This window comes from Otolemur garnettii, unplaced genomic scaffold (genome assembly GCF_000181295.1).
Source record: "Otolemur garnettii isolate 467f Iridium unplaced genomic scaffold, OtoGar3 scaffold00012, whole genome shotgun sequence".
NCBI lineage: Eukaryota > Metazoa > Chordata > Mammalia > Primates > Galagidae > Otolemur > Otolemur garnettii.
In genome coordinates this window covers 7,672,008-7,690,111 of record NW_003852407.1, presented here as the reverse complement: position 1 = coordinate 7,690,111, position 18,104 = coordinate 7,672,008, and the positions used below count along the sequence as shown (strand labels likewise).

The following is an 18,104-nucleotide window of genomic DNA, read 5'->3' as shown; positions in this document are numbered from 1 at the left end:
ACTTTCTCTTGTGCTGGCTTTAGGGATGCCCTGAACACATCTACCAAGAGTGTGCTCCATTGAGACTGCCTGGTGAATTTGAGACAGCGACCCCTTGCAAGACCAAGGCACCCCTGGCATTGCTCATTGTCCCTGGGGAAGCATCAGTGCTACATCTCAGGGGTGCTGTCAGTATAAGGCTATTTCTGGGCTTTTATGTAATCAACCTCCCGTCTCAAGAATCCCCTTCTGTGGAGAGAAGCCAGGGTCATGCTGGGAAGAAATTGTCCAAATGCCCTGCCACTTAGCTTTTTCGCACTGTGGAGCATCCGTTGCCACCTGGAATGAGGGGAAATGAAGACTTCCACGGCCAACTGTCCTGCGCTCTCCCCAAGGAGCGGTTACCCAATTCAGTATCCAGAGACCTCTGCCCTTAGAGAGATTTTGTGGGGTATTAAGTGCTCTTAGATTAGCCTTTGTTTAAAGTTTATTTAATATTCTTGCCTGTGTATGTTATTTTTGGGATTATCTCCATCATCCATTTAAAACCCCCAAATGATGGAGAAAAAGTCAGGCTTCTTTTTTGTTTTGTTTTCTTTTTTCAATTTGTTTTCAAGTTCATTGGATGGCAACTACAAAGCAGCACTATAAGCTAGAAAATTCTGCATTATCTAAGGTTTTAGAGAGAGCTCATAGTGACACTCGGAACTATAGCATATTTGAAGCATCACTTTATGACTTTCAATGTATTTTGTAGCCTAAACACTTTAGTAGCAAAGTATGCCCACTGGAGGTCTGGTCAGATCAACTTTAATGAACTGATGTGGATCAAGACTAATTTGGATTTTCAACATTTGCATAAAAATGGGTACAACTAAAATTACTTGCATCAGTTTGTTCCCAAGAGAGAGTTCTATATCCCATGACTATTTTTTTAATTTTTGATTAATATGAGGGTATAAATGATTAGGTTACAATGTTTGCATTTATTAGGTGAAGTCCTTACTGTAGGTGTGTCCAACACCCAGGAGGTATGCCATATACTCTTACATTGTGCCCATTAGGTGATATAGCACCCATCCCCCTCTCTGCTCCCCTCTCTCTCCTCCCGCCTTCCCTCAACTTGAATTGAATTGAGTTTTTCTCTTAAGTGCGTATGTTTTAGGTCATCCACTGGCTTCATATTAGTATTGAGTACATTGGTTACTTGCTTTTCCATTCTTGTGATACTTTACTAAGAAGAATATGTTTCAACTTCATCCAGGTTAATTTAAAAAATGTGAAGTCTCCATCTTTTTCTAAAGCTGGATAGTATTGCATGGTATACATATACCAGTTTATTAATCCACTCATGGGTTGATGGGCACTTAAGTTGTTTGCACATCTTGGCAATCATAGATTGAGCTGTGATAAACAAGCTCTAGTGCAAATGTCCTTCTTCTGGGTAGATGCCTAGTAATGGGATTGCATGATCAAACGGATAGTTAATTTTTAGCTTTTTGAGGATTCTCCATACTTCTTTCCAAAGAGGCTGTGTTAGTTTGCAGTCCTACCAACAGTGTAAAAGTCCCACGACTATTCTTATTTGTAGCCTTCCTTCCCCCAAGCATATGATAATCTCAAAGAATTGCCTTCTCAACTTGTGTCCACAGATATGAAAACGACATATCAATCAGTTTTTCCAAAGGATCTGTTTCCCAATAGAACTCCAAAGGCTTAGAGTTCCAGAGGTACCCCATGGAATGTATGCCTCATCCATTTGATGGAAGTACTGTTATGATGGTACAGAGCACCAAAATGGGAGATTTTTTTTCTTTATTAAATCATTAATGTGTCCATTAATGCACTTATGGGGTACAGTGTGCTGAACTGATAAACAGTGTGGAATGCTTACATTGAACTAATGAATGTAACTATCACCTCACTTGCTTATTTATTGTGGTAAGACATTTACACTCTATTATTAATAGTTTTGAAATGTACCATTGTATTATGTACCTGGAACATATTCTTCTTAGTAAAGTATCTCAAGAATGGAAGAAAAAGTATCCCAGGTACTCAATACTACTATGAAAACAGCATATAATCACCTATACATTCATATGAATGTTAAAAAATAACTATAGTCCAGAAAGAAAGAAAGAAGTGGGGGGAGGCCGGGAGGAGGGAGGGTATTTGGTAAGACCTCACCTAAGGTGCATAATACAACGGTACATTTCAAAAATGGGGGATTTTCATCAGACTCACGCCTGATCTCCCCATTATTAGATTTTTTAACAGCCAATTGTCAAAGCACATCAGTCACTCTACCCCAATGCCCATGCTCTGATTGACTTCTAGGTGTTCCCTAAACTATGTTTATTTTCTCAGTGGAAATAAAAAGTTCAATATACATTTGTGGCTTTGAGAAATATTAACAATAAAGAAAGCTAAAGAGTAAAAGTACACACCCCTGTTGCTCACCAGTCTCTGTGTTCTTCTTCCTTGAGAATAACCACTGTCAACTATTCAGATGTATCTCCTTAGAGGTGATATCAGACACATTTTAAGTGTGTGATACGTCTGTATCTAGCCTATTACTCGCACCGCTGCGTATTTTACCACCAGAGCATGCTATACGCGTTGGCTACACTTTTCTCAATGGTTGTGTCTTGCAGTCTCGGTCATAGAATTTGACATTATTCACAGCATCATGACTAGGAGTTTCAGAGATTAGAAGGGAAAGTAGGAAAAACATAGTGGAAGGCACGTATCAGCACAACTTTCTTCCTTAGGTGGTTACAGGTGCCTTAGGCAGGTGTGATACTCACACCTCTCTATCCTCAGCCTGAAATGTGCAATCAACAGGGCAGGGTCATGGTCAGGTGGACCAACATGATCACAGCGTTTAGTGTCCAGCTACCTGGAAATTTCCAGCTCTGGCACTAAGAACTGTATGAGTTTACCCATTCCTTAACCTCTTAGAAATGTGTTCTCCTCAGCTGTAAAACTGAGAAAATAGTAATATCCACACTACCTGCTACAGAGTTGTCATGAGACCCAAGTGAAGCCAATCGCACTGTGGCAGTGAGAGAATGTTGCTCTGGGAGGGAATTACATCACTCAGGGTGTTTGGGATGGGAAAAGGGTCAAGAACTACTGGGATAAAACCCATTTGTTGTTTCTGTTAGTGGCATGTAGCCTACAGATGAAGAAATGCTGAATAGAAAACCATTTGACACAGATTCAGACATCCTTAGCCTGTAGACTTATGTTTGGATACGTTTTGGAAACTGGAGGAGGGGCTCAGAAATCCTTGATCATTCATGCCAGGGATGAGAACTTAGCCACTGTTTTCTGGTTACAATTGGCTCTGAGGAAGCAGGTGGTTGTAATAAGGAGAGTAGCAAGAACAGGAGTAATAATAGTAGACACTTAAATGGCATAGACTATGCACTGGACGCTGTTCTGAGTGCTTGCATTGATTGAGTGGTTACAAAACCCCTACAAGCTAGTGCTTGTAGTGAGTACCTTCCCATTTTTACAGGTGAGGAAGTTGAAAGCATGGAGAGATTAAGTATCTTGTTCCTGATTGCACAGCTGGACACTGGCAGAGCCTGGATTCAAACTCAAGAAACCTGTTTGCAGAGCAGCTCCTGCAGTTTGTTGTATAGCAAATATTCAGGCCCTTGCAGAGGTACCTCACAAGAGTTTACCAGTGCTTTTTGGCATCTTAGTAACATTTCCTATGATGCTTGCTATGGCCAGACATTCATGGGCCCCCAAATCAGCTCTCCCTTAGCCTGGAGATTCTTAGAACATTGAGTCCAACAAAGCACCTTCCACCTCTGGCAAGCTGGCCTCTTGTCTGCACCATGTTCATTCTCCACCCATGATGTAGCATTGGCTCTTCTGATCATCAAGAATGACTTTCAACCATCCTGTGGCTGCAGCATGAGCTCAGCAAAGCTTTTTCTCTCTTCCTCCCACATTGATCTCTGCATCCTAAAAATCCCCAGCACTTAGGATGAAGGACATGCCAGCCTATACAGGCTTACAGCCAGTTTGTCTTTCTCATGTTGTCTTATCTACCCAGGTAGATGAGATGAGATGTCTCACTAAGGCAGGAGCCACTTCTCTGCTCTGGAGCCCCCTTCGTGAATCCCAGTGTGGCCTCTGTGAAAATGGGAATGTTTATCCTCAGAAGGCAAAAGGATGTCCGAGGGATTATTCGGCTTCATTAGCCCCATGCCCTGGCTCCAGGCAGCGACCTGGAATGCTATCACTCCTAACCTCTGCCACGCAACCAAACCAATCATGGCTACTTTTTTATTTCCTTTAAACATTTTAGAATCTGATTCTGTGTGAGATGGAGGTCAAATCATTTGACCATTTTCTCCAATTACTCTCAGGTTTCATTTTTCTTTAAAGTAACCACAAGCTCTGGGATTATTATTTTTTAGGAATGCCAAGTCCCCACTTAAAAGTGGACCAGACAGCAACACACAGTAAGAATGAGGGCTCAGTGTCCGCCATGATGACCAGGAAGAAGCCGGCTGTGGTTGACAGCGTTGCAATCCCACCAGCCCCCGTGTTATCTCTCCTTGCTGCATCCGCAGCAACATCGGATGCAGGTGAGCACTTTTCAGATGCTTTGAGTTCTCCCCAACACTCTTGAGTGTGGAGAGGCCCACTGGAAATGTTCTGTTGAATACAGGTAAGAGCCCTCGGTTTAGTCAAGCTCCTATTGACACTCAACATGGGGTTCTTTCAGCACTGGGTTTTTCAGGTAGGAGGGGTTCTCAGAAGGGAAGGAGATCACCTGGGAATCTGGAAGGAAGCGGACACTGAAAAGCTTTTCAGTTATTCTAATACCTGTGTGCTGAGTAGCAATTAAATGATAACAATATTAATTACTCTTTGTGAAGTTTTCATAATTATTAGTCTCAGCATCAAAGTCTTATACATGTTATCTCAGGTAACTCCTGAAAAAACTCTATAGGATAAATATGGGTCATTGTGAAAGTTCTGAGATACATAGACATCAAGAAATGCAAAATCCATGTGGATGGAAACAAATCAAACCCTCCTTGCAACACTGATAGACCAAGCAAGTCAAAAGTTGCCCAGGTGAATCAGTAAGGATGACGACTATTTTTCTTAGAAATGAATAATGGACCATAACACAGTCTGTCTTAAAACTTTTGTAGGGAGCCATGTACATGTATTCTCATTTTCAGAAAAGGAAGCTGAGAGTGAAGAAGCTTCCCCAGGAACCCAGGGGCAGTCAAGGTCCCATGGCGCATGCCCTCAACCATTGGGTTTTACTGCTTGCCCTCCTCATCGGGGTTGAAATACAGTTACCACTGAGTTTCTCTGAGGTGTTAATACCTTCTACCCTGTGATTTCATGAATTTCTTAATAGTCCCCAGAGTCCTCGCCAGCAATGGACAAAATACAAACTTTCTCAGACATCCTGAGTTCTCTGCAGCCTAGCCCATTCTATCTCTGCCCTGTTCTGGTCCCCACACACACAATCTCCCACCAGCTCCTCTGCCATGCCCCACTCTGCCTAGCTCATCCTTGCTGCCAAGAAGCAGGCCTTGAATTTGGCTTAGCACCTAAGCTTGGGGACAGCCTTACCCAGTTAGTTCCTATTCACATCCCACAAAACTCCATGACCCAGCCTGTCACAGCTCCTGCAAACACCCCTAGTATCTAGGCTAGAGTCTCTACCATGCATTTCCTCCATCTCATGACTGCATTAAAACATGCCTTTTATTTAACTTCTTCTCCCCTGTGACAAAACTGAATGTACCCCAGAAGTAGAATCAACAATTTGGATTGTTTCTGTCTTCACCGCATGCAGAATGGTGACACCTTCCATAAACATCTGTTGAGCTAATATACTACGTATTGGCAAATGGGGTGAGCGTATTTCAGTCTGTAGAAGTGCCTATTATAATTAGAACCCTAAGAAGAGACTCATTAATAATATGTACTCCAAATTCATTTTCTAATTCAGCAGGTTGCTTTGAGGAGAGAACCCAGTTTATCTACATACCTAGCTCCTCCATTGAAATGACTGGCAATTAAAAAATGAGCCCCATTGAAATGATAGAAATAAATAGTTGGAATGACACATTTCAAATAGAATTCAGCAGAATATCAGGTGGTTTGTGATAAAAGGTGTTTTCATTGTCAAGTAAGGATAGGGAATGCTGCTGCCTAGGACCTGTTTCCTTCCTGCAGGACTTTCCAGAGCCTTTAATTGACTAATGTCCATTGTGAGATTCCAGGAGAGAGGGACACAGAATTTCCCATTCTTATGTGACCACACAACTTGTTTTTTTCTGAGACTTAGCTCTTAACACCTCTTGGAAACGATGTTCTATCCAATGCTGTTTGGGAAATCTTGTTCTGAAGGAATGGGGTCGTCCCTCTGATAAGATCATGCACTTTCACTTGGTGTGGAAGTGCCAGGAAAATGATGCCAGCAAGGAGCACAAGAAGTCAAAGGAGGGAAAGTGACAGAGGAATTCAGAAGCAGCTACTCCTTGAGACTTGATATAAGAAACTGCTTTGTGGGAGAGTGAGAGAATGTCTCAGCAGAGGCAGCATTGGGCAGAGTCCTGGAAGTGAGAACTGCTGCCATGCCTAGAACTCAAGGAAGATGTCACTTGGCTGAAGCAAAAGATTTGATCATGGTCTGCACTATCCATCCACATAATTGCTTATCTGACCTCGTCCGTTAAGCACTAGAGACCGCCTTTTACGGATTCAGAAATTAGCCTGTGTGTTTCCTCCTTTGCTTGCCAAGCACAGATTATTTCCCAGGGGCAAAAGACAGGTGCAATTCATCTTCTTCCCCTGCATTCTTCCCATTGAGAGGAAGCCCGTTTCTGGGCTCTCCTGCTCTCATGGGCTGGCCCCCTCTATTCACATTCAGTAGATTATTTACAAATATGCCAGACAGGCAGTAGAAACAGGTGGGTATTAAACTTTTAAACCTGCCTCTCTGGTAATCATAGCTGAGCTAAAAAACTCTCTGGTTTCAGGATGCAGGAATGGCTGTTCATTTTTGGCAGCACTAAAATGAGATCGTTGTGAGAATTTCACAGATTTGGTCCAATTCCGGGTCTCAGGCTGCTGAGCTGGAACTTTAGGGGGAAATAGGCCAGAGTTCTACCCCAGGTGCTGGAAGCCAGACTTTCCTGAGATTTCACTCCCCATAGATAAACAACTTCCCACAAACCTGAGAGAGTTAGGAACACACGGCTGGGCTCACAGCCAGTGCTCTGTTTCACATGTGAAGAAACTTATGCCTCCCGAGATTCAGAGATTTGCCTGAGGTCATACAATTGGATTGGAACCCAAATATCCTGATTTACTGCCTGATTTCCAGGGGAATACCGCTTCTGTCATCGGCCCAACATGAGCAAAGGCAGATTTCTTTCTCCATAACTGTGGACTCCTACTTCCTTTGGTGACTAGTGAGTGACACTCATAATTTGATGAGATGGATAACTTTAACCAAAGCCAAGCACATGGTAGGCAGTTAATAGATCCTGGTTTTAATTTTATTTAATTGGGTGTTTGTGCAATAGTAATATATACTTCTGATGAGAAAACTCAGTTGATTTTTGTTTGCTTTAGAGCCTTTTTCATTTTTCACTATAAGCAAGATAATTTAGAATTACTTCATCTTCCAGTAGTTTATCATTTCTTCAGAGTGATTTTGAACCAGACAACACCGGGAGTAGGGGGGTAATAAAAAGAAAAGAAGAGATAGACTAAGTGGCTTATAAAGCAAAATCTATTTAAGAAATCATTTACTGAAATACGAAGATACTGACATAATTCAATTAGTTACAAATTCCTTTCATTCAAATATAATGGATGCCGAAGTACCTAGCACAGTTCCTGACACTTAGGACATTCTCAGTAAACAATCACTGAGTCAAATGAATGGTTTTGAGGCAGGAACTGTGTGCTTTTATAGAACTGAATTGGGTGGGAGACATCTGAGAAAAACATGCCGGGAACATACTTGGAACCACTTAACAATTAAATGGAAAATATTTGACAGGCACTCTGTAGGCTGTTGGCAAATACTTGCCAAATAATTAATCAATCTGTAATTCTAACAGTGCTTTTCAAACAGGTGATGTTTGGTTAAAAGTGAAGAAAGGAATGTTCTCACTTTACTTTATGCACATTATAATATGGGAGAAATGAATGTAGGTCAAACATTTAAAACTACGTCTATCTTAGCTTGTGTCTGTGCATGTACATGCCGATGCTTGTAAACAGGGGACCCCCAGTTCCTTATTTGAGGTCTTATTTGGGGCAACGTTTATAGCTTCCCAGAGTCTGGAAGGCGTGCTGATTACGAAGTTATTGATTTATATAAGTGGGTATTCAAGGAGACGCGGGAAAGGATGGCCGGCTGAGAACGTGTCAGTTTCTGAGCTGCTGGGAGGGAGGATGGGGGTGGCTGCCAGTGGTGCTCGAGCAGGTCAGCCTTCGTTATCAAACTGCTCAATAGCTATTGATCCACCGCCATCCCCGGGTGCGGCAAAGGAGGTCTGATTCAAGGGAGCGCTGCATCGTTATTGTGAGTAATTAGAGCTAATGCAGTAAAAGCTCCCATAAAGTTTGTTCAAAGTGATGCATAATGTGAATAACTTCTGTTACACTGGCCCAATAACGATTTAATAATCACATCAGATAATCCCTACCAGAATAACTCAGGCTAATTTTTCTGACCTTCTGCATATTAAACAAACTTCTCAGGGAGGTCATGCAATGTAGAGGATTCATGATTTCACTTCTGAAATATGTTTTCCCATTTTATATTTAAAATAAATCTATATTAATAATTAGAGTCTGAATGGTGGTAAGAACTCGGTAAAATATCAAGAAAACAAAATCTCTAGGATTTTGGTTTTGCAACTAAAAATCCAAATAAGGAATGGTGGTAAAACAAGTGTGTACTTCTTGTTCCTCTGTCTCTCTCTTTCCCTCATACACCAATATTCTCTCATCTGAAGTACCAGGAGGAAAAAGAAAACATGTATCAGGGAAGCTATCACCAATCGCAACTGCTCGAGGTGTAGCTCAGTTAGAGATAACAGAAGGAAATAGAGTGAACACAGTTCTTAGCTTCTGTCTGTTGTGTATCAAGGCTAATCCATTATTCTCATAAGCCAAGTGATCTACCTTGTTTACAATTATCAGCACCTATAAGTAAGTGAAAATATTTAAATTTCTGAAGTCCATTGAATATTTAGACATCTTGCTTCTCATGGCAGAGACTAATATTAAGTAAATCGTTTAGTTATTAACCAAACTTTCAGCCCAATCACAACTAACTGGTATTTGTAATCAAGATGAAAAACTTTAATCTTGAAAAATTACCCTTACAAATAATGGTAGGAACTCTTAATTACAATAAAATCAGAATGAAATTTAGTTTGCTAGGAGCTGAAACAAAATATTATGAAAATTTCATCTAGTTCCCAAATTCTACGATCCCCGATTTTTCTCTTTGCCAGCTGTCACTTATGGGAAGAGGCTTGGAATAACGAAATAATATCCAAGTACCAAAAAAGTGATGAATAAGAATTTGAGAATGACACAATTATTTCCTCCACTTGCTTTTTGTCTTATGTAGAATAGTGATCTGACGCTTCTAACCAACATATAACAACAGATAAATTCAGCCAAAAGTTTTGTCTTTCAAAAGAACCAAAATAGAGGAAATAAATATGTGCATTAATAGGATTTGCAACATCCAAGGGCCATAAGTACATACATCAAAGAAGTCTTAAAATTGTAAATAAATTCCTACAAGCCCAGACTCATCACTTAAAATATATACTGGGAAACTTTCCAAAAATTATCCAGAGCAAATAAAGCTCAGTCAAGTTGTCTGGAAAGGACTACCTATGCTCTCACGTGGAAGCACCACAGAATGGGCCTGCATTTGCCTAGAAAGCCGTGCTGAATGCAGTAGGCTTGTGGAAAGCTCCCTTCGCCCAGCTCTGGACCACCAAGAGACCCAGCAGAGCTGGAAGCTGCTTCCCTGAATTCCCAATCACACACCAAAGGCCTTCTGAGAAACTTCATTCCCCAAGGGAAGAAATAAATCCTTTTCTGACTTAATCTGGATGTCCTAGGGCACCTGAGTTGTTCCAATGGCTATAGCACCCCAGAAAAGCCTTGAACTCTTCAGAAAATCTGACCCCTGCTTTCTGTTCCAGTCTTGTTCCCTGGGAATTTTCAACCAGCTCTAAAATCCTTTGGGATCGCCACTGTCAGAATATTATTTTCAAAAAACTTAAAAAATTCTTATCAAAAATTTATTCAATTCTTTAATAAAGAAAATAGCATGGTGATAAATCTGGTCCAAAGGAGAATTAGAGGAACAGGGCCTTATAGGAATATAGACATTGGAGGCGGCAGGCTGGGCTAGATTGCTCCATTAACGTCCTTATCTCTTCTATGCAACAAAAATCACTGCATCTTTGCTAGTCAAAAGTCCACAAGCTAACTTATAAACTGACAAATTCTGGGCCTTTAATCAGGAGTCAATAGCAAGTTCCATCAGGACACACATAGATAATTAGTACTCCTTGCGCAGCCCTGAAAGGACTTACACCCTTCCATTTGCCTGGTTTCTAAGTTAAATATGCTCTTGCCCCATATCGCCTGCACTGAAATGTCAGTGCTGCATTCACCAACTTGGTGTTCTCTGACCTCAGTGTTCACATCTGTAAAATGGGGAAAACAATAGCTAGAAGAGAAGATTATAGTGAGGAATTAATGAGGCAACCATTGTGAAAATCTTAGCAAAGTACCTGGCACAGAGTCCAGCAAATGGATGTTACTATCACTGCTGTTGCTGCTGCTGCTGCTGCTGTGGTTATTATTATTGTTATTACCTCTTTTCTGCCCTGGAATGTTTTCTCTTCCTTGCCCACCCTTCATGCCCTTTGGATGGCTAGTTTATGATTATTATTCAGGACTCAGCAGAAGTGTCTTCAACTCTGAGAAGCCATCTCTGGCACCCATTTTGACCACCATGCCTATGTGAAGTTGGATCCCACATCCCCTGTGCTGCTATGACTCCCCACAAGCCATTGTTCATTGATCCCTCCATTTAATACAGTGTCTGTGCTCATACCTGGGTCCCACACCAGACAAGAGGATCACATATCTCCTATAGTCAGACCTTATCAGACTTTAAAACCCTAATGCCTAGCCCTGAGGTGGGCAAACAATAAGTAATCATTAAATATTGGTCAAAATGCATTGAGCAACAGCTGCTTCCTGCACAAAGGATCTGGTGCACGACAGTATACACTCTAGCATTAAATGCACTAGAGTTGAGAGGTAACAATTTGCCTTTATTTTCTATATCAGAACCAGAAGCAGTAAACCACCCCAAGAATGTTCATCAGAGGAGTAACTTGAGAGGGACCTGGGAGGCTTCCAGCCTCCTTTGTTCAGTCCAGCTCCTGGTGAAGACCCAGGGCTTGGAGGAAGCTTATTCTCCAGTCAGCCTATCTAGCATTGTCTGTGCAGTACAAGTGTCCTGGTTTATGCAGAGGAGGGCCATGCACACTTACGTGTCTTCCTCTATTCAGAAGTTCCCTAGGGTTTTCTGTTTGAGCCAGTTGGTGGAAGGCATAAGCCCATGTTGCACTTTAATTATTTTATACGTGATGGTCTTGCATTGTGGCCAGACAGCAGCACTTCCTACTTAAGTTTTGCCTCCTTCAATGAATAATGGGCATTTCCTGAATTCCCAGAACTTTCAGATCCATGGAAAGAAAATCAGAGACACCAAAGCCGGGAGGAGCCTTGCTATATAGCAACTCATAATCATATTTGAGTGTCAAAACCTTTTGTAGTGCTGGGTGCATAGTTCATACTCAGTAAACATATCTGGACTTAATTTAACTAATTATTTTCTCTCCAGAGCTCAGATTTTAAGGAACACAGAGGTTTAATGACAGGTGTGAATGCGCTGTGTCTGTGAGTTTAACTCAATTTATCTTTTCTGAATGCTTCATACAGATTATGCTCCTAACCACCTCATGCCACAGTCAGAGCCTCTTAAAAATCATGATAATAATACATTTTATCTTCTTCCCAGCGATAGTATCATTCACACCTCCACTGAAGCCTTTGGGAGGTTTGGCTGTGAGGCAGCAGAAACAGAGGGGAGTCAGGTGCGATTACTGTAATGAGGACTCCACACTCAGAGAAACGTGGAAAAGCAAACCTCCCATACGTGAAGCGATTTCTATTAAGATACTCATTTTATATCGAATATTCAAGCTCCTCTTTATAAACGAGAGAGAATGAAAGGAGACTCTCAGAGGCGCAGATTTTGTGCAGCAAAGAACGAAAAGGCACAAATATTTTATGATCAGTTTTGAGATGAAAGTGTGGGGCCTGCCTGGTTCACGGGCTCTTTCCATTTCCAGAAGTCTAATTAGATTGTTGGTTTAATGGTGGCAAGATAATTTAGTTGCAACTGAAAGCATCTGTGCTAATGAGAAGGGGGCACAGTGCTTTTTTGGGGCTTTCTGTAATTAATGGAGAGTTTTTGAAAAACTTCTTGGTTCTAGTGAAGTTGGCACAGTAAGCCCAGCTGTTGAGACTGGGGGTGGGGGTTGAGGGGGGAGCAAAGTCTTTTCTGCTCATTGCTGCAGAAATGGCCTCAGGCAACGTGGAAGAACTATGTAATGACTGTCATTAAGAATGATCTTGAGTGGTCCAGGCAGGCGGTAGTCAGACTTAGAGAAGAGAGCAAACACATAGGGAAGAGGCGTGGAGAGAAAGGAGGCAGGGAGAGAGAAGAGAGAAAGGATTGAGAGACAGATGTGATGAAGAACGAGAGGGGGAGAGAAAAAGAGAGGAGGAAGTAGAGAGACAGGAAGAGAGAGAGAACACTCACCAGTTAGCGGGGAGGACTTATTACAGTACTATAGGACTTTTCAATTTATTCCTGAGTCTTACTGAGACTTCTGGGTCTCCAAGTTTTCTCATCAGTGAAATGGAAAAAAATAACTTTTGCCTTTTTTTAGGCATTGCTAAGAAAGAAATGAAATAGCAGATGAAAAGACCTATCACATATTAAAAACTGAATATATAAGTATTTTATGACCTCTCTGATGTCAAAAATGAAGTTATGTCATGTTGGGATTTAATCATGTGAAGTCATATAATAGCTTAGTCATATAGGACTTAGATCATAACATCCATCAACTATCCTTTAGAAAAGGACCATTGCCCTCTCCCCTCCTTCCACATTCCCATACCCGAGGACACAGTCCAAGCCCATACCCTTGAGGGTATTTATTGCTATGTCAAGTTCATCTTACTTGAACATCTACAAGGCTTTGTTAAAAATGGTCAATTTTTTTAAGCACATGCCACATTGCACTCAAATCTATGTAAGTAGAGTAGAAGATTAGAAGTAGAAGTATTAGAAGTAGTAGAAGTAGTAGAAGTATTAGAAGTAGTAGAAGATTAGGAGTAGAAGATTAGCTCCTGCCCTAGGGGAGTTTCCACACTAACTGGGAAGGCCTAACTCTAAAACATGAGATGACCAAATAAAATTTTTAATGAAAAGATTAAATAGCAATCTTAGATGCTAGTAGAGCTATCATTTGGCAATTCACTGGTCACTAACTTTCAGCTGATTCATACCAAGGGAGTTCTGAAGATAGTAAGATGGTCTGGCAAAAGAAGAGTTGAGAAATTAGATTAGCAGACCGAAATTGAAGGAATGGGCTTTCATTTCTGAGACAGCAGTATATGTGGAAAAAATGGCAGATGAGGGTAAAAGAGAAGTTTGGGGCCAGAACATAAGAATACCTGAAATTCTAGAATAAGGCATGGTTACCACTCAGCAGTAATACCCAGAATAGCTCAGTGACAGCCATAGGCCAATAACTGTCCACAATCACTCTTCCCTTGTCCCAGGGAAGGTTTTAACTCAGACTATCTGGCAACTTTGGGCTCAGATTTCCTTCTACGTGGCAACAGTTGGTTGGAACACGGTAACATTTGCCCCATTAGATGGACCATACTGTCTTTAGTTTACCATGTCCCTCGTGTCCCTATGCCAGCTTCCTCGATGGCCCTTACCGGCTTCCCTTAGTATGCTGATGTGAGGGAACCATAGAAAGTGTTTGAACTAGAGGAAGCAGTTGGATGAAGACACACACTTCTCGGCACACGAAACCCAACACGTGTAACGAGTGTGATCTGCAGCAACAGCTTGTTATTTAATGACAGAATTTGGGATTTGGAAAAGGTCTTTGGGATTGTGAAATCAAGAGAAATCTGGCACTCCGGTGCAGTCAGGATTATAAAATTGACAGGGAAGTTCAGTTTTCTGTCTTTATCTAGCTCAGTGTTTTTTAACCGTTTATTATCTCACAGCACATTTGAACCTAGAGTTAAATTTGCGTGGCACACTTAGGTTGATCAAAAAGAAAAAAGTTAAAAATATATATATACTTACTGTGCTTTGAACTTCTTTTTAAAATAATTTAATTAATGATCCTTAACAGTTTTCTCAGCACACCTAAGATCCTCTCAGGGCACACCAGGGAGCTATGGCACATGGGTTGAAAGTCACTGCTCTGGCCTCCTGTCTTCTTTGCTTTCTTAAGCAAACATGGTATGACACTGGCTTTGAATGGGGAAGCCCTTGCTTGGGCTGTTGAGTCCAGGACTTCTGAGATGTGTGCCTTTGGGAAAATGACTTACCCTCCAGGTCTCTGTAGGATGGGGATGTGAAGGTCCTGCTGTGGTTGCTATCACAATTTAAATGAAGAAGCCTGAGAAGCACCTCAGGCCACACTGCAAGTTTCCAAAACCTTCCCCGTCATTTGAGGTTAGGAAGGAAGCAATCCACTTCCCTGTGTGGTCTAAGGTATGCTACAAAAGCATAGACGTTAGGAAAATAATCACTGAGTGAATAAATGGTTGAAAGCCATCTATACCACCACTAGCAAAGAGTAGTTTCTTTTCCCACTGTGTCCTCTACCCAGGACACCTAAAGTTTGATATCTGTTGTTTTAATGTCCATTGGAAAGCTAACTGTTAGTTCGTTTTATGAAGTCAGCTTTGGAGAGGATGCAAGGAACACTCAGCTGCTTCCCTCCTTAGAGCTTTCTTCCTTGGAGTTTTTTACCTGTTTGGAGAATCCTCTTCCCTGGGAATTGTTGTTTCCTTGATACTCTTTCAACTAGGAGAGACCAGATAGCCTTTATAAGATAATCAGGAAATGTGAGTTTGTGCTACCAGTGGACAGTGTCAGAAGACAGAAAAAAACTGATAGAGGAAATTCAAACTGGTTTTACACTGGTCAGTGGCCCCAGCAATGTGTGTGAACACTCTGTGCACCCAGGGCTAGACCCAGAAAAATGCAGGGACTCAAAACAAAAGAGAGTAAGCTTAATATCACCCCTAAGTTCAACAGGGGATCCAGATCAGCCTCCCACAGGCTGTGCTCCCAGGGGAATGTTTCCTTGCTCAAAATCACTCCTCTAAGTGATCTTCCTGTTTTCTAGTACCTGAAGATATTTTGAGAAGACTTTTCTTATTTTGAAATCCAGTTTTGTTAGTGCTTAAATAGCCACAATTCTGGTCTTTGTCTTGTACAAGTTGTCAGAGTGAAGTGATTTGGGCTTTACATATGGAAAGTTCATTTTGTTGTATAATTAATGGGAAGCAGACTTTGGGAAGCTGATGATCCAGGCCCTTATTTATATGAGAGCATATGTCTGTGTTTTGTTTATGACTCACTCTCTTACTCCACGCATTGTAACTTGGGTTTGTTTACACTAACTTTTCCTAGAATCCAAGCCACATGGTATATGAGCCAATAATTTATGGTCTCTTAAAGGGAAAGATGATGAATGAGCTTTTTCCTCTTAAATTGTCAAATCTTAAATTAAGGAAGGCGTAGTTGCTGCCTTGAATCTGTCCAAGCTTATGTTTGAAAAAAAAAGTTAAAACAATACCGTTTTTTTCCCCCAAAAAACTACTGATATAGTGCTCAGAACTTGAATGTATATATATTTGCCAGGACAGCATCTGACCCCTCCCCTACAATAAACCATTACAGTCCTGATTCAAATGTTTGACAATGAAAAGACCATTCATGGTGGAGGCTGTGCATATGTCGGGGCAGGGGAGTATATGGGAAAGCTCTGCACCTTCTATTCAATTTGGCTGTGAACCCCAAACTGCTCTACTTTAAAACAACGAAAGAAGACCATTCATTTTCTCTCTCTTTTTCCCTTCCCTTCCCTTCCTCCCTCCTTCTCTCTCTCTCTCTCTCTCTCTCTAAATATATGTGTGTGTATACACATACACACATGTATATATGTTTTAGTGCTAGATAATTAAATATAATATGTTCCTTTTCCTGGGAGGGAGTGCACATCATTTCATTCCAATAGGCTGCCTTAATGTTCAAGCTGATTTTCTTACTGGCTCTTACTAAGTTCCAAGTTTGTTTTTGTCGTTGAAACTTCATTTCTTCTGTGGATTAGTTTGGGTATCAGTGTATCTTTCACAGTACTTTTGTTCATAGCTTAGAGTCTCCAAACAGTTAATGGTGCTCTGAAGAGAGTAGGGAACAACTGAAATATGTGAGGATCTAATTTAATTTATAGTGATTGGAATCTCCTTCCGAAAACCCCTTCATGCCTCACACACAAACTTTACAAAGTAGCGAGTCTACGCTGGTTTAGGTCAAGCCATGGAGATTGATCTCAGGTTGAGTAAGTCCTGAGGAAAAACACAGGAGGGGAAAAACACTGTGAGGAAAAGCACAGTGCCTGGCACAAAGTGGGGTACAATCATTATCCCTTCCAAGAATAAATAAGGATGGCAAAGAAATGGTCCTTCTTTGTGCCGAGGAAAATGCAATTAAGAGGAAAGATAAACACAGAGTCCCATAATCATAATAGAGGGCAGACTAAGTGAAGTGCTATCCAAGGTATACAAGCAACATACAAGGGAGCAAATGGATTAATGTTCAAATGAGATTCCATGAGCCAGTCACAGTGGCTCACACCTGTAATCCTAGCACTCTGGGAGGCCAAGACAGATGGATCACCAGCTGGAGCCCAGGAGTTTGGAGATCAACCTGAGCAAGAACAAGAACTCGTCCCTACTAAAAATGAAAAAACTAACCACCGTGCATTGTGGTGGGCATCTGTAGTCCCCGCTACTCTGGAGCCTGAAGCAGAAGGATCACTTGAGCCCAAAAGTTTGAGGTTGCTGTGAGCTGTGATGACACCGGGGCACTCTACCCAGGGTGACAGAGTGAGACTCAGAAAAAAAGAGAAAAGAAAGAAACAAAGAAATCGGATTCCATGGATGCATTTTATAAAGAGTAGCTAACTAAGATGTGAAGCATTAGTAAAAAGCTTTAAGACTAAATTATAAGCTGAATTCCAGTGGAAATTTGGAAGCACTAGAACCATGCCTGATTGTTCTATCTTGTCTTTTTTTTTTTTTTTTTTTTTTTTTTTCCTCACTAGGGCAGGAGAGTTGCCTCTGGATAAAAGAAAAATGCAAAACTTTTTTCACTATCCAACATCAGATGCAATATTCTCTCTGACACCTACAGAAATAATAGAGTTGGACACACACCTGTAGGCTACGCAAAGTTATTATTTCTGTGGCACATCCATCATCAGCTAACCAGACAGATGCAAAAATATGTGAATGTCTAAAGCAATTGGTATAAATTGCTTATTGTTTTTATGAGAAATATAGGGATACTTTGTTTTGTAAATTGGCATTTTTTTCTTAGAAAACTTCAATAAAGGGAAGAATGATAGCATGCCTTGGAGTCACTTGAATCCAGCCCAGTAGTTAAAGGAACAGGCATTCACTCTGAGAATATTCAAACCCTTTGAAAATCCCTTAAAATCTGGGTAGTTTTTGAGAAAACAAAATTAAGATTCAAAAATTTCACAACAGACTAGAATGCTGGACTAAAACCAGTAAAATTAAACTTTACAGATTTAAATGGAAGGCTTATCCTCAAGCTCAAAAACCAATTCCACAAAGCAATGGCCAGTTTCAGTGGCTGTTAATGT

At 41.0% G+C, this 18,104-nt stretch overlaps 1 protein-coding gene across 1 annotated transcript in view; it reads left to right on the top strand.

Moving 5' to 3' along the window:
• The window catches only part of SETBP1 (SET binding protein 1), a 360,576-nt gene that overhangs the window by 332,008 nt on the left and 10,464 nt on the right, over positions 1-18,104 (top strand). The window contains 1 exon segment of the mRNA XM_023510262.1: positions 4,422-4,592. Coding sequence (XP_023366030.1) covers positions 4,422-4,592 — 171 coding nt within the window.